Consider the following 17,165-nt stretch of genomic DNA (forward strand, 5'->3'; position numbering starts at 1 on the left):
CCAAGTTATTACAACAAAGGTAGTGCTGTGTATAGTAAGGAATTTGAACTGTGTGGTTTTGGTCACCGTATCCTCCTAGAGTTGAGCAGGCTTGTCCTGTCTGGCCTGATTTTTATTCACAAATCTCAAGAAAAAAACTTTTTTCTCTCAGTTGGTCTCTGAACTTTGAGTTGAATTGTATTCATTGGGTAAATGCAAATGTTTAAAATGTTCTCTCAGTACCTACTGCTATGTTGAGGCTGGGTTACTGCTTCAACAAGCTCTGCTCCAGGTGCTTCTGCTGGTTCAGCCATTAGACTTTCCATATAATTTTGGAAGCAAACATATCCTGCTTAATACATTTAGATTTAAACTGTGCGTGTAAATGCCAGCTCTGCACATTTTGTGTAATGGTAAAGCTGCTTTTTACCGTTTAAATACCTGCTGTGCTGCAACACAGGTAGGAACTAGATGGATCTGTGTTAATTTATTGAATTTAGCTCTGCTCAGTACTGCCGACAGGGGTATCCCCTCTCTGAAGCTATATGAGCTTTGATTGCTTCCTCTGTTGGAGCTAAAGACTGCCACTAAGGCCAGTAAAGGATAGCTTTGACTGTCTTTGGGATCCAGATCCATTCTTGGTGGTAGCCATTAGCACCTTTTAAGCTAGTATCTAGAGAGAGCAAGTGTTTGAATAAACACTCCTGAGATAGCAGCAGGAATAGCACATGGATGGAGCCTTGTACATGTCTAAGGACTCCTTTGAAGAGTGTGGTCACAGCATGTTCCCATCTCAGCTTCTGGCTCCAAGATTTTGCACTTTTAGTGAGTTATGCTCTTATTTACTTGCAATATCACTCCTCCCTTCACTCCCTTGCCCCTTTTTGGAAGGTCCAAATGATTGAATGCTCAGAGCAGGGTGAAAGGATGTGGTCCAGGTATATTGCCTTCTATAGAGTTTCTAACCACTGCTGGCTTTGGTTACTAAACTTCTTTTCCTGGCCTACGATATATATAAAACTTCAGTGAAAAAAATTGTTTTCTTGGTGCTGTTGCTGATGCATTTTGAATTAGGGACCTAGCACTGTGCGGCAGGTGTGCAGCAAACCCAGCCATTTGTAGCTGTGATTGCGCTGTAAAATGGATCACTTCAAGGTACAGCGACTGGGGATTAGAAAGGCACTGCACATAGGAAAATTGAAACTACCTCATAGCACACACTGGTAATCTTTTAAATTGTTAACTCTAATTTTATCAGAAAGTCTTCTGTCTGATCTGATTTCCATATCCTGTTTCTTTCTGTTTAGTAAATGCAATCACTTTGGTCCATTCTGTTTATTTTGTTTATTTTTTTAATTCTTGGAAATGAGTGTGATTTTTCTTTATTTGGATGAATAACAACAGAGAGAGCTTGTATATCAACATCACTGGAATTGAATTTGTGGAATATTTTATCTATATGAGGTTTTATTTGATTCTTTAATTGAATCTAAATTCAGGAAATGAAATGAATTGGGTTCGGCCTTTTAAATGTATTCTGTGGTCCATGCTAGACTTGCTGTTCTTGTGACAGATGCAAATGAAACCTCAGATGTGTTGTGTAGACATCATTGAACCACTTGCAATCTGTATTTGTATTTGCTTCCTTCAGAGCTGGAAATTGTCATCAACGTTCTACCTATGCGGTTGATGATTGATTACTTGATTGATCCAATGAGAATCTCATGGCGGGGGAAGTATTAGGATGGTGCAAATTTGAGCTGAGGGGAGTTTACTCCTGTTCTAGATTTGGAGCTGTTCTCTTTTAACATAAGCTGTAGTATATACATTTTTTTCTGGGTGAAGTTGAATGTATTAGGAAATGAGTGGAAATAATGTGACTGTGAATTAATATAATCTGTTTGTTGTTACTTGCAGCAATAAGATGTTACTTTCTTCCCTCAGCTCACTCCAAGGACATGGATGGGTAATACACAATAAACTGCAACGCATCTATATGGGCTAAAATATGTGAAAAACATCACCTCCTTAAATGAAATACTTGTGCTGGCATTCCAGTACAAAGATTCTTGCATGTTATTTATTTATTTGTGTTGTCTGGTTGTACAGGTGACGGGAGAAGGATTAGCTAAAAAGAGTAAAAGGCTTAGAGGGGCACTGGTGGTACAGGTATAGTTTATATGTTATGGTGTTGTAGTTGAGCCGTTGTAGCCTTTGTAGATTAGACTTAGGGTAACTTTTACAAAATGAGTTTCCAGAACAATGGATATGAACATGTAGAAGAGCAAGCAGGAGAAGTTCAGTATGTTTCTACTTTTTTTCCCATTTCCCAGCCCTTTTATGTTTATATCTGTGTTAAGATTGCTGGTATTTTTCTCAAGGTGTCTTGGTATTTTTCTCAAGGTGTCTTGGTATTTTTCTCAAGGTGTCTTGGTATTTTTCTCAAGGTGTCTTGGTATTTTTCTCAAGGTGTCTTGGTATTTTTCTCAAGGTGTCTTGGTATTTTTCTCAAGGTGTCTTGGTATTTTTCTCAAGGTGTCTTGGTATTTTTCTCAAGGTGTCTTGGTATTTCTGAACTACATGTTCTATAAAAACAACAAAGGATGGTGAGGGCAGCTGGGGCTCTATAGAGAACAGGAGATGGGAACGTGGGCACTAATATAGGGGACATAGAACTATGCAAGCCTTATCTATCTGTATCACTAGGTGAAACATGAGAACAGGAAAAATATCTGGGGGTCAATGAGAGAGGGATATGACTTTTTTGACTAAGGAGCAAAATTTCATAACACTTCATCAGTCTTCTACCTTTTCATGCTGAAATTCATCACTAGATCAAAGTGAGTGCCTTGCTTCTAACACATGACATGTCTCTTTTAACATGTAAATGAGAAAAATGTGTGAATTTCAGCATATCTAAAGAAAGGGTTGTGAGTGGCTAGGAGGATGCGTTTAGTCTAACCATTTAAAAATAGACTTTGAAATAATTCAATAATGAGTAACAAGCTTAGTTTCTGATTCTCTGATTATTTGAAAAGAAATGACTCTTACTAAGTGTGTGTGTGTGCATGTGTGTGTGTGCATGCACGCTGCATAGACACAGTTAAGGTTTAGAGGGTTTTTGGTTTGGTTTGGTTTTTTGTTTTTTGGCAACTTGCCTCGCTGTGTGCTGAGAAGGACCTTGGGACTTTCTTTCTGTTCAGATTTTTTTTAGTATGCTCCTCATTTCTCCAGGCTTACTAAACACCAGTTTTTGGTGATGCTTTGGCCAGTGAGACCCTACCTATATCCTCCCTTCTGCTCTCCCCAGCCAAATCTGAAGACACAGGCAAAGCGATGCTCTCACCCACCTCAGGTATACTAGCCAGGCAAAAATCTCCTTTCCTACTCTCCCTCTGTAGTAAGTAAGTTAGTGCGCTTATTGTCTGGCAGAGTAAGTGCCAGAGTGAGGGAAGGCTGAAGTCAGCCTTGTTCAGCACTGGACTAAATTGATTTATGCCAGCTTGAGGATCTTTCCCTTTCCTAGAAGGGAGAGGGAGACCTTCAGGGGATCTAGTTCTATAAACTAGAAAAAGTTACGCACCTCCCGTGTTCCCTCTGCCTTCACAGGTTGGGCTATTCTGCCTGGAGCAGAAGTCTGTTTGCAAAGCTGTATTGGGCAATTCTTGGAAACACGGACACCTGGATGAAGACGCATTTTTGTCAAAAGAAAAGCCAGAAAACATTTGCACAGATGTGGCTGACACAGGAGGTCATGATCTCATTTCATATGTCCACTGCTAATCTTAGCCGAGATAATTAAGTACATATGGCTGTTTTAAATGTGAAGTCAACAGGAAAGTATCCAGCTACATGTGGTAGTTCAAGTAAATCAGATTTAGCTGCAACAGCCAGCAGCTGAGGATATTAGGTATTAAATGTTCCCTGAAGAAATTTATCCCCCCCCCCCCCAAAAAAAAAAAGGAAAACAACAAATTTACATATATTCATTCTTTGTCTGTCTCTATGGCTGATACAAATATGGGCAGAACCTGTGTTAATATCTCATAATGTTCAACTAATAATCCAAATATAATTTAGAGTTACTTGTTTGTTTTTATATATATTTCAAAACATGACAGAATGAAAATTCTCTGTCCAGGAAAAGATGCAAGATATTGCCTAAATATCAGTATTGCTGGGTTTCTGTTGGCAAGTCATGGCTAATATACAGAGGATCAGGGGTGGATAGTTGCTTTACTGATAGCCAATCTGTTAAGAACTTAATCACCAGTTAAGGAACTGAACATCTGCTAGTAATTGAAGTGTAGTAGACATAGTTGTGTTAAAATCCTAGAATGCAGGCCATCCTGGAGACCTCAAAATTATCCTGATGCTTTGCCTTTTCTTGCATTGACCCTAACCACTTCAGGAGGCCTCACCTATTGCCACCATTACCACATTTCTGTGCTGGTGTTTTAGTAGTGGCTCATAGCCATTATAGTGTACCTATGGTTTTGAGATTGCTGCTTCTGGGGGCTTACGCAGTTGTCTGCTTGGCAAGCCTGTGAGATAGTCTTGCACAACGCTGCATTTGCACCATGTAGACAAACCTGTTGGTTTGTTCCAAGCTCAGTGGCCAGTTTCCTGTAAAACTATGAACAGACACCAGCAACTGTCCTAATTCCTCAGCTCTAAGCCAGAAGTCCAGGTGTTCTCACCCTCCCTGTTGTCTTGTTCTTCATCAGTTTGTGAGCAGGGACTTTTCCTTCCCGTGTGCAATAAACTGAGCTTGAACTCTAGAGTTGTGTCCTATACCAGAGTTGAACAGGACCCCTAAGATTCATTGATTGCTACAGGTTTCCTACCAGGCCCCAGGTGTGAAATGAACTTTTGGAAGGTTTCTCATGCTAAGCAGGCAGGCAGCACAATGTTGTCATACTTTTCTCCGACTGGCTGCTGATGCTTTCCAGGTCCTGCCCCTCCGGTTGGAGAGAAGGCCCGGACAACCCCATGGAGCCCTCCTAGACCTACGGGACTGCTGATGTCAGCCAGACCCTGCGTACGCACATTGGTCGGATTAGAGTCAGCGACAGCAAGAGCGCTAAGTAAGTGCCCTCCTTCATGCTCATGCATGTTCTTTTAAACTGAGATTTCAGACAAGCAAGTGAAGACATACTTCAGTTTTATTGTTGTTTAGGCATGGATAGAAACATTAATTCTTTTGCACTCTTGGTTCTTGAAACGTGCCTGTAGTGAACTTTGAGCAGTGAAAAACCTGGCTCCTAGGACTGACAATTTAAAGTGCATGGGACATCTAGTAGAATCCCATTAAGGTGAGGTGGTTTTATTCCTTTTTCATAGTTGTGGAAGTTGAAGGAATTTTCTTCTTCTCCTCTCCCCCCACATTCCCCAGACAGTGGTACATAAATTTTCAACCCTTTCCTATGCTTTTCCTTATGATCATTGGAAGTTTCTTCTCTGTATTTGAGAATTGTTTGTAGTGTTATAAACAAAGACAGTTGATTTTCGTATACTCCATCACAGCATTCTACCAATTCTACCACAACTTTTCCTTTTTAGAGTAATTCCCACTGCATTTTTTAAAAATGTGTATCACTTGGCAGTGTTCTCGCACCAAAAGAAAGATATATTTGTATATAAAGTAACTTTTGTGTGTTCACGTTTTATTTTGGAAAAACAGGTGTTTAAAAATTTTAGAATTTTTTTAACAAAATTCTAAAAAAAATCACAATATTTACAGAGATAACATAATGGCTTAGCCATGCAAAACAAATTACTTTGGTTTTTTTCCCCCATTTTACTTTGGTTTAAATATTGGCCAAGATTATAATTTTTATGCCAAATAAAACAGTAACAAATCAAAGTTTAGAGGCAATATAACAGGATTTCCCCTCTAATATTTTATACAGCATAGAGTTTATAGGACATCTTATGTATTTAATCCATGCCAATGCACTACAGGAAGCTTTTATTAAGACATCAGTCACTACTGCCCAGACATTTAACATTTTACAAATTTACAAGTAACAGTGTTTTCTTCTCCCTAAATAATGCAAAAGTGGCAAAATACATTTCCTAACGTCCATCATCTTTGTCTTTTATTTATTTATTTATTTATTTATTTCTGTCTACCAGTCTATAAAAACTTACTTTTTCCCTGGATATCTGTAAATGGAAACCTGATGTTCTGCTTACTCTACTGTTTCTCTCCATCAAAACTGCTTGCTACTTTCTTCCAGAAACTAACCTTCTGTGTAACATGAAACTTTTCCCTCCCAAGTACGATTTTCTATCGGCCATTTACCCTAAAATGTTTTCTTATCAGTACCATTCTAAAAATTTCCTCAAGCATAAAACATGTTTATAAAGTTACAAACTTGAATGTAACTAAAGATACATAGACATTTCATAGTTACAATTATATGTACTGTTTGATAAATTAGGTACCAGTTAAAAACACTAAAATTATCTCAAGGTGCATTCAGTATCTGTAGCGTAGTTAACAAAAACACACAAAAAAAATATATATTCTATTTCTGGGGAAAAAAATGCAGCTTTGATATGACCACTTTTTTTAAAAGGTCTCCAATTCTGACTGATATCTTTTTGAAAGGAAGAGAAGGTACAGTACTTTAAGGCAGCAGATAACAAAGGAATCAAAACCAATCCAGAATTCCAGTTTCTTATCTTAATTCTAACACAAAAGAGAACTGATAACATATCAATAAAATGTGTGTCTTCCTCTAGAAGAAAAGGATTATTAGCCACCATCTGTATGTAGGCTAGGAATTTTTCGTTACATTCCTCGTTCAATACCCAGCCTTCTCTGCGGAAACTCTTTATTCCCTTTCTGGCTGTTAAGCCTTGCTTGTTTTTTTTTTTTTTTTTTATTTTTCACTTTCATTAACAATTTATTTTTGTCACAGCTGTCACCCTTTCTCTTTACTGAGATTTCAAAGAATAAGAAAAGAGCTTGATATTTTCCTTTAAGACAATCTTACACTTTAGGTACTTGCTACAAAGCAGAGGCTTCACTGATAACAATCAGAATTAGACATGTACCTGCTCAAAGGGTGTCATAAAAAAAATTGAAATAAAAACATTACACTATACATCAGATTAACAGCAACTCCCAGAACAAAGCCTTACAGTGTATAAAAATAGCTACGTAAAAAATTTACATAAAGGCAAACAAAAAGAAATCTTCAGTGCAGACATTTACAAAAAAATATTTCAAACAGAACACAACATGGTGACCTATTATCATGGCTGTTGCCAAAATTAGTTGTATTTTTTTTAACTTGAGATAATTGTGTCTAAAATCCTTTGAAAACTTGATAGTATGGTCTGTTTAATACTTGAACCATGAATAGCTGTCACTTCTTTGTATAGGTTTAAATACAATCCACGTTCATGCTTCAATTGGTCTATACGTATTCTCTGAAAATATGAAAGATAAAGCCAGTTAATCATCTTTAGTTTTAAATGTTAACTAACATAACTGCTAACTATCTAATCCCTAAATAAACAGCCACATTAATAGTATTTTCATCTGCCATTTAATGATGAGAACACTGTCTTACATGATGAGAATAGCTGCTGCAACATTGTTACTGGTAAATCAAGGAAGTTCATCAGGTAAGTAATGCATTTATGGATAACCTTTCATTTATGTAGAACTACTGAGCTGAAAAAAATCAAAAATTTCTAACAAAGGACTGTGCTGAAGGCCGAGGATGCTATTTGAACTGCTATGTTCAATAAATATGTTCAATAAATACCCTCAAGTTAATTTCACCTCAGTACTGCGATGTTGTAGAAGGTATGAGGTCCAGGCAAAAAAGATACAAAAGAGCCCCTACCAAAGATAGTACAGAAATTTCCCATAGAACTGCAGTGAAAACCCTGGATTTGTGCATTGCAACTTTTTCAAAATTCACCTATGTCCTGCTTTACATTATTCACAGGGCATAATTTTGGTCTCCCAATTTCCTCTCTCCAACTAGCAAAACTTTTGTTAGCAAAGTCCATACAGCAATGTTACATCTCTTTACATAGTAAGTAATCATTCTACCTAGTGAGTTCTGAATAATTAGTGTAAAAATAACCATTTGTAGTTTAAAACTACAGACAATATTTACATGTTTAAATTATCAACAAGCAGTGCTGTCAGGTGTTTTATTTAAATTTGAAACATTTTTATAGAAATATGAAACCTGTGTTTATTCCACTATATACTTGGAAACTTTGAGACCCAAAGTAGGTATCCAATGCTATTAGCTTAAGATCATTAGTTATTAATGGGACACTGAAAATCAGGATCATTTATGGTTTTCCTGTTGAGGAACTCTCAACGCAGTACTGCAGAACACTAACCAGTCCTTTAATTAAAAAAAAAAAAAAAAAAGTTTAACTCAAGAAAGCTCACTGTGGGTTGTTAACTGGATTCCACAGTCTTGTGCTACCACAGTGCTAGTTTCAAATGGGCTCCACTGTTCAGAAGGAGGGTGTAAGGCCCTCCTTTGGGTACGAAGGGGAGAGATGCAGCAGTGGCGTAGAGATCTGCAAACACTGGGTGGTGCTGTTGGCGTTTCGTAGTGCCCCTCTGTCCCATAGGGAACTTCTGGGTCTGCCTGTCGAGTTTAATTTATACAGATCCCAGTTTGGGAGATTTTCACACCTGCTGCATTGTTGCTAACTTAATATACAATGTCTATTTCCAGGATAAAATGGATAATACTATCAGCATTTGAAATCTTGAATAAAAGAAAAGTTTTGTTCTAAGAAAAGTTTCATGCCTCTTGCAGTGATGATGAATAAAGCTGGCCAAAGACTTAGAAACTATTGTTTTCAATAAGGGAGGCTCTTGTGAACAATTTGAAGTCATACCTTAAGAGCTTCTAAACAATACCTAAGCATACTTTTTACACACATGCACACACGCATACTACAAAAGGTATAATATACAAGTTGGTATTTTCATTTTCATGAGGGCTTGAATTAAAAGAAAGCCAAATACTAACTTATATCTAAATGTCAGGCTTCTTTAATATGTCCATAGGCTGATATAAATTCTTAGCTGGCCAGGGACTTTAGTCTGCCTGTCCTAATACTAGAAGACTCAAAATCCGCCCCATTGCCCAGCACTCTGGAGGAAGTAACAGACTCCAAGCTACCGCTGTGATTGCTGGACTAGGTGGCAACCAGGTAGGACTCCGGTGCTGGGAAGGCATGCGGCGAATCTGGCATCATCTTGCTTGAGGAGTGTGGCTCTTTTACTCCCTGAAATGTCCTTTTGCAGGGCAGAGTGCATGGACAGAACAGGACAGAGAAAACCAGATCCAGTTCTCTTCCACAGAGAGAAATGGTTGACAAACAGATGTTAAATGCTGCAGTATGCGACACCTACCTGGAATGATGACTGACACATTTTCTCTCTTAAGCTTCAGATTTATGATTGTTTTCTTCTAGTTTTTTATTTTCTTCTATATTTCCAAGATCTTTGTCTACATGTTTTGATGCTGTCCTATAATGAAAAGTTAAGGTCATTTTTGCATGTCTACAGCATTTTGTTCTATATTCACATTAATGACAGTGTCTCTTCCCCTCTCAGTAAAACAGAAAATTGTTACATTTCTCTTCTGAGCAGAGCAATAGGCTTGCATATGTCTGTAAATAGACCAAAAGCACCAATTTCCCCACTGGAGTTAGTACTGCAAGAAGTATTGCAGCAGGCCTGTGTATATGCATCATTTGCCTTACTGAAGAATTCAAAATTATTCTGACCTAGCTGGTAGCGAACATTTAGTAAGGTTAAACCAGTTGTGCAGATCCGTGTTTCTTGACAAATTAATTGTGTAGCTTGTTTCAATAAACGAGAGTTTGCTTTAAGGCATACTAAAATGTAGAAATGTGGCTAAGAGATCTTTATCAACACAGCGATCTTTTGTGTACTTGTAGTAACTGACTTTCAGAGCCCGTGCCAAAGAGAAGCTCTTTTAACTGTGAAGAAATTAATGAAAATTCAGGCAACACTGAAAAAAACACTGTCTTCTAGATCTGTGCTACTATGACTGACAATCTTTGGGTAAAGAAGAAATTGTGTAAATGTCTGAGGGGGAGAAAAGAAGTATGCCTTATTCAAAATAGCAGGTTGTCTTTAATACGAATAGTGGAGATGAATTAATGAGTTAAGCGCTTAGTTTAGCTTAGCACAATAAAACCAATAAGCTGTTCCTTTAATGTGTGAGAAGACTCACTGTCTGCCAAGGTGAAAGATTCCTGCAGCGTGGTGATAACATTTTAAAGGCCACAATTTTTAAAATGTAAATGAACAAATGTGTTTGAGTGGGACAAAGTAAATCCCTTGTGTCAAAGCAGCTTATCCTATATGCATTTTCTCTGTATATAATTTGCTTCCCCTACAGAAACAGTAATGTCTGTTGTGACCGATTAATGCATATGCTCACCCTTGCTTCAGGGTAAAGGTCCATAGTGACACTGACTTGCAAAATACAATGAAGACACAGGTTAGCAAGATCGTGTGACATGTCACGCTGACACCATGCAGGTATGTACAAAACCACTGATTTGAATTTCTGCTAGTGGAGTGTTTCTCTGTGCGTCCTCCATCTGAGCAAAGGCTGCTAAGCAGTGGCTAAAAGCACTATGTGTGGCCTGAGTTCAAGTAGCCTTGAAAAGTACTGTTAAGAGAGTACAGTTCAGTCCTCAACTCGGAGCAGCTTGAGTGGATGCAAATGCACCTCATTCTCAACAGTGCTGGGGGTGCTACTGCAGTGCCAGCTCTCCAGCATGGGCAGCAGCGTGTGACAGGGCGTGCGAGGAGAGCATGGCGTTCTGGGACTGAGAGACCATGGACTATACAGAGCAAGACCACATTAAAAAACATTCTGGTTTTAGAGCAGGTTACTTCCTAAGTGGTTCGATGTTTTAATGCTTCAAAGTTGCATATGACTTTCCCTGCTGTTTCTAGACTGCCTCCGTTACACTTGTGTAGCTGATAAGAAGGCTTCTGTGAAGAACCAATTCTGTTGAAAACCCAGTTACTACAAAGACCCAAGCTTCTGCTTATCTGACAAAAGTAATTTTAAAAATACTGCAATTAGGTCACAAAGTAACTTGTCCTACAGTGGTAAATTTCTATTGTGCAGTAACTTTCTACTTTCTTCTGCTATCTCAAAACCTGAAAGACTGAATCTGCACAGAAGAAAAGGATGCAAGATACAACAAAGAAGAAAATCCAGTGCTTTGGTGGAGCCTGAGTTTCTTCTGTGATCCTAAATAACCTTTTACAAAGTTCTTTAATTCCTAGTTTAAAAAAACCAAACATTTAAAAATTAAAAACCAAATGTGTTTGCTTTAGATAGATAGTGCAAAGAATTTGGCCTGCCATTTGAATGACAAGTCTCTTCTATAAACAAGCCTTACAAAATTGGAGACAGCAGGGAAAGAGATGATATTCTCAAAGGATCTGGACTCGGGAAATTCCCTGAGTTGCAATAAGCTGGAGGTTAGAAAGCTGTGTCATATGTGCCTGCCCTATTCTTACACTGCCTTATGTATCCACTTATGTCGGCCCCTGGAGAGAAGGGAGTGGGCTAGACTATTGGTATGGCTCAGTATGACCCCTTTACTTTTTTACCTCTTATAGCAGGAGTTTTACAGTGACTGAAGTAAACTGAATCTTATGTGAGCTGATATTTAATAACTGAAGGAATTGTAACTAGCATTACTGTTTTTTGATTAAGTTAAAATTGTTCAATGATTAAAAAGGGGAGGTCTTGTAATCATATCAGGTTTTATTTTTAAACTATTTTAGTTCTTCCTTCCCCTCACTAAGTATTACCTATATTTTCCTTAAACCAAAATGGATAAAAATGGAGATTTAAAAGGCAGTGCTCTGACTTGGAAGGAGAGAGGATAGGATATTCAGAACTCTTATGGAGGCTGGTATATGCCACTTGCGTGAAATGAGTGCCACAGAAGCTTTGCATGTCCAAAAATCAGACAGCTGTAGATCCTCAGTGCCTGAGACTGAGATGCAGCAGTTTAATTCTGCTGGTTTAGTGATCTGGCTGACCTTTTTTTATTTTGTTCCCCCATTACTGATACCTAGGCAGACTCACCACCTCAGCCCAAGCAACACTCCTGCCCTTTTTTGTGCTAGCTAAACGGCATTATTAAGAGACAGACGAGTTCTTTCCACTGAGAGCTGCAGCAGTGTGAGCCACAGGCAGTGCTGCACCAGCAAGAGGCACAGGCAACCCTGGCATAGCACCAGTCCTCAGAGCTCAGTAGATGTGGCCTGGGTTTGTAACACAGGAATGGCTCAAAACATTGTTTCTATCACTTCAGGTGTCTTTGAGGCACTGGACAAATGGTCCTCAAGCAGCTTAACCTTTGACAATGGTCTTTCCCCACTTTTTGGTTAGTGCACTCACTACTGTAGACTTGCTGCATTTGCAACTCAAGAGAGACTTCCTGATGGTATCTGTTCAGTTGGGCAATTCAGCGTGAATACACTTAAATATTCCAGAGGATTTTCTGAAAAGGGCAGAACAACCTAGTTTGGCCAAGTTATCTCACACCCATTAAAATTACCTATACTTCAAGAAACAAAGCCCACCCCTTAGCATGCTTTGGCCATAGTTTTGTGAAGAGTGAGAATTTGGTTATATCAATATAGGTTTATTTATTACGTCTCTCAACTGTTCTTTTTAATTCATTTGTAAAACACAGATCATTCTGAGCTCTTGCTATAATTATGGCTGATATTTTACGTTTCCCTATGCTTGCTCTTCAGGAAAAAACTATCCTCAGGGAATTGTAATCAAAATCTCTCTAAGTAGTACTAAAAGGAAGTTTTTAATTTATTTCCTTTGAAGTGTGTGTGTGTGTGTGTGTGTGCACGCATGTGTGTGTGTTGAGGGGCGGTTATTTTCATGCATTTTAGATATTGTTCAAAATGTTACTGTTAATAAAGAACATTTTGTATCCCTATTGTTTTGCCTTCTTTAGATTAAATACAGACTGCATATAGTTCACTTAAAAATTGTCTTTGTGATTTAATTCCTGATTTCTTTTAATCTCACAGGTCTCACCCTCAGTTCTGTTTACAGAAGAGAATTTGTAGTGCTCTTTGTCCTTGTTACCTGAGCTTGTAATAATGACAGGTAAGAAAATACACTTATGTATAGTTCTGGGTGCTGAAGCAAGAGCCATGAATTTCATTAATGTTTGCATTACTTTTGAAAGGCATGTTAGGCACTCAGCTAAACTGTTTTGTCAGCTTTTATAGGAGTCTTATACATCCAAACCTGGATTATTTGCAAACTCTTTCCATTTCCCCCATCTTGACTTCCACCTCTTCCAATTATTTTCAAATCATTAGCAGAAAAAGGGCACAGAGATTAGAAAAATATTCCAGTAATCAAGGACTAACTGTTTTTGAATTAAGTCTGTGCCATTTTTATACAAGATTTGTGGCATTAACCGACACTTTCAGATATGTTTGTAACTTGGTCTTCTCTCTAGATGGCAATTGCATGAGAACCAATGCAAGTACTGGGTTTTGTACAGAACATACAGCAAGTTTCCTACATACTTGACCTGCCACATTTGGTTTCATATGCTAATTTCCTATAAAGTATCAGAAAAACATAATTGCTATGCTTCAAGTGTCTAGTTTCAGCTACAATGAGACTACTAGCAAGTAACATTCTTGGTTACTGGGACCTAGGAAGAATTTTGACAGTATGATGTGCTCTTCAGCATGAACAATCTTAAGACTGCTGCTGCTAAAACTTCAATTTTTCCAGCTGAATTTTCCTTCACTCCATTTTAAATCAGTTTAACCTTGATCTAGCCTCATGTGGCTTGAGATTTGTGCATCTCCAAACCCAACCTGCAAAAATGGGACAAAGGTCCCACCTAATGCAAAACTTACTTACACATCTAGAGAACAGGGCTATAGGGCACGAGATAGATACATGATTTTCTTTCTAAACCTTTAATTTTTTCAGTACTCTCAACTGTTTCTGGCGAAGTGAAAACTTTGTAAATAAAGGATGTACTGAAGAGGAGTGTACCAGAATCACTCAGCTGAGGTATGCCATAGAAACTTAAGTAAGAACCTGCAATGCTAAATTATATACTGTTTAATGCAAATTAGTTTAAACTATCCTTTTGGAAACAGAGAAGAAATCCTCCGTCTTTGGCCTTCTGCTCAGATGAAGGAGAAACATAGCATGCTGGCATAGGTAGCTTCAACTCTTTATTCAAGAGGGGGCTGGCTGCAGCATGTGGAATACAGATGAGTCCCTGATTTATGGGATAATACTCATAGTGAAAAGAATGTGGCAATAATCAGCTTTTGCATCAAGTGGAGCTGAGGCGGTGAGTAACTATGCAAGTGAGTTATTGTGAATATATTCCAAGGGTACAAGTATAATTCCTACTTAGTGCGGATGACAAGACAATAGAAGATTATACAAACCACAACACCAATAATGAAAAAAAAACCTTTTTTCTTGCCTCGGCAGACTTGGAAAGTTCTGTGCTGCTGCCTTCTCAGACTTTCCTTTGGCGTCACTTTGGGGATAGAGATTAGGTGAGTTACTGTTCAAGGGTAGGTTAAAAAATAACTACTAACTCTTGGCCTGTGTGGAGATGGAGGGCTGTGATTAGACACAGGTTGTGCCTGAAGGTATAAGGTGCTTTTTGCAAGGACAACTTATTTCTAGGCTATAATTTGTGCTGAAAACTTTGTCAGAATAGGTACTGACACACTGCTTGTTCTTGCAAGTATGGCATGCAGAAAGTAGGGAGGATAGCAGAGCAACTCAAATATATGCTGAGAACAGGAGATTGTCAGCCACGATGCATCAATTAAGTGTTTTAGAGGCCAGCCACAGTGTATCAAATAGGAAGTCTATTATTTAACTATAAAGGATTTTTATTTTGTTCCCAGTGAAACTGTGTAATCAATCCTAGCTCTGATTTCTACTGTAAGCTTGTAGAGAAGAAGTTGAGCATGAGGAAAGGAAGTGTTGTTCATTTTAGAATATGCTGTATCCTATCTTTAAATCTGAAAAAGCTATCTTAAATTATAAGCTGCTCTCAACAAGTTTCCAAGTTTCTTGTCAGCTCTCCCAACGCTACATGAAAAGATACTTTACCTTCTCTGCCCTCCTTTTACCCTAACCACCTCTTGGGGGGGAAAAAAAACAAAAAAAAACAAAAAAAAACCAAAAAACACCACAACACTCAGTTTCATGATTCCACTTTCTCATATTCAAAAAGGAGAGACAAAAGAAAATGATTCTGGACATTATTATGAATAACAAAGTGTGGGAGGAGGAATTCAACATTATTACTACTTTTCAATTTTTACCAAAAGAATCATATGCTTTGCATAAAGTAACTTTTTTTTTTTTCTCCCCGTATAATATCCGAATGTGGTTCTGTACTTGGTCATTTACAGGAATTCTTTATTTGAAAAACTTCCAAAATCTGCTAAGAAGTTGTGGCTGGAGTAAAATCCTTATGCAATATCCAAAAATGAGCATTCTCTGCTACAAGCAGATGGAGAATTCCTTGTTGTACTTTCACATCAATTAAACACATTTGTTGCTAGTACAAGTATTCTAGTGGTGTATTTTAGATATAGTTTCATCACAAATTTTAATTAAAAAACCATATGAAAAGGCAACTGAAGTTTAACATTGCTTGTATGCATGTACTAACTTGTATACATTATGCATAACTGCCTTACTCCCCCTTTTAAAAGGTAGCTCTAAGGAACCCTTAGAGAGCAAGCCTGCCTGAAGTTCTCACTGGGGATAAGGCCAAAAGGCATACAGTGATGGCCACCTTTAAAAGGATGGAGAGACATGGTTTCTCTTTGAGATCATATAGTTTATTTTCTGAAGTGAGCATGTGTGACAGTAAACTTGAAAGCAAGCAGGTCTCACTGGCAAATCCTATATTATGCTGAGGATGGCGAAAACATACTGATTTGGATGGTGGCTTCTAGTTTTTCAGCAACACAAGGTTTACCATTACCAATTTTACTTCAAAGATCTCAAAGCATATGTGAACAACTGAATTAAGCATCTCTCTCCTCCCTGAGACAATTTAGGCTTATTCTGGCATTTATTCCATTTTTAAAGCATACGAACTACCAAACTTGTAAGTGAAGACAGTTTCTAGCATCAATGAAACCACACAGAGGTGCTATCCCACAGCTAAGTAGCAGATATAATATTTACAGGCAGGAATTGGCACACACTTGGTTGTCTGGAAACAAAGCCTCATTATATGTGACTGGACAGGGAAAGAGATATGAAAAGTCTAGGAGTCCCACCTCCAAGAGATGTGTCACATTAAACATTAGGACATGCCACATAGAGGTAGCAAGTTTCCTTCCTATATTCAATTAATTGACAGTAACAACTTTTCCCCACTCAGATTACTGAAATGCTGCAGGAAGTAAAACAGGTAATATATGTTCCTTTTATGATTATTTTATAAAATTTAGTATCAAATTTTCCATAAATTCTTACTTTGATTTCTTCACATAGAGCCAGTAGACAACACCTGCAACCAGAGCAGCCAACAGAAGACCGACTACAATTCCCACTATTAGCTTTGCTTGGTCATTAACCTTTTCTCTGTTGTCATCTGAAGCAAAGAAGAAAAGTTAATGAGGTGAGCATAAAGTAAAGCATTACACAATTTCTACAGAATCATCTTCCAAAACAGGAAAGGGGGTCAGAAAGTGAAAAAAGTATAAGCATGGTTCTTAAAAATATTTAAAGCTTCAAATCTGTCACATTCTTAGCCAATCATTGCATTAGCTATTTTAAATCAAGTCCAGCTGTGAGGCACTGTGTAAATTGTTCAGTGACTCTACATATGTCTTGAACTAAGGCAATCGAAAGAAAGGGTTAGGGAGATGGAAAGACATACATACCATTTCTATCCTCTGGCTCATCATATTCTGGAATACTTACTGAAATGAAAAAAGTTAAAATGAAATAAAAAAAAAAAAAGTGTTGATACCAGAAAGTCACCTTCTTTTCATATGCTGCAGTATTTATCAAAATAGTTGTCTATTTACAGCAGTGACAGAAATACTGAAACTTAATGCAACGTTTGCCAAA

The 17,165-nt window shown here is 37.9% G+C and overlaps 1 protein-coding gene across 2 annotated transcripts in view; it reads right to left on the reverse strand.

Annotated features, from left to right (window-relative positions):
* Positions 1-5,126: 5,126 nt before the first annotated feature.
* Positions 5,127-17,165, reverse strand: part of ALCAM (activated leukocyte cell adhesion molecule) — a 127,982-nt gene continuing 115,943 nt past the window's right edge. For both annotated transcript variants that reach the window (XM_067300849.1, XM_013950178.2), the window contains exons 13-16: positions 16,976-17,014; positions 16,566-16,683; positions 9,392-9,508; positions 5,127-7,422 (exon numbers count right to left, since the gene is read on the reverse strand). In XM_067300849.1, coding sequence (XP_067156950.1) covers positions 9,421-9,508; positions 16,566-16,683; positions 16,976-17,014 — 245 coding nt within the window. In that variant the 3' untranslated portion in view covers positions 5,127-7,422; positions 9,392-9,420. The remainder of the gene's footprint in view (positions 7,423-9,391; positions 9,509-16,565; positions 16,684-16,975; positions 17,015-17,165) is intronic.

Source organism: Apteryx mantelli, chromosome 1, assembly GCF_036417845.1.
Source record: "Apteryx mantelli isolate bAptMan1 chromosome 1, bAptMan1.hap1, whole genome shotgun sequence".
Lineage (NCBI taxonomy): Eukaryota > Metazoa > Chordata > Aves > Apterygiformes > Apterygidae > Apteryx > Apteryx mantelli.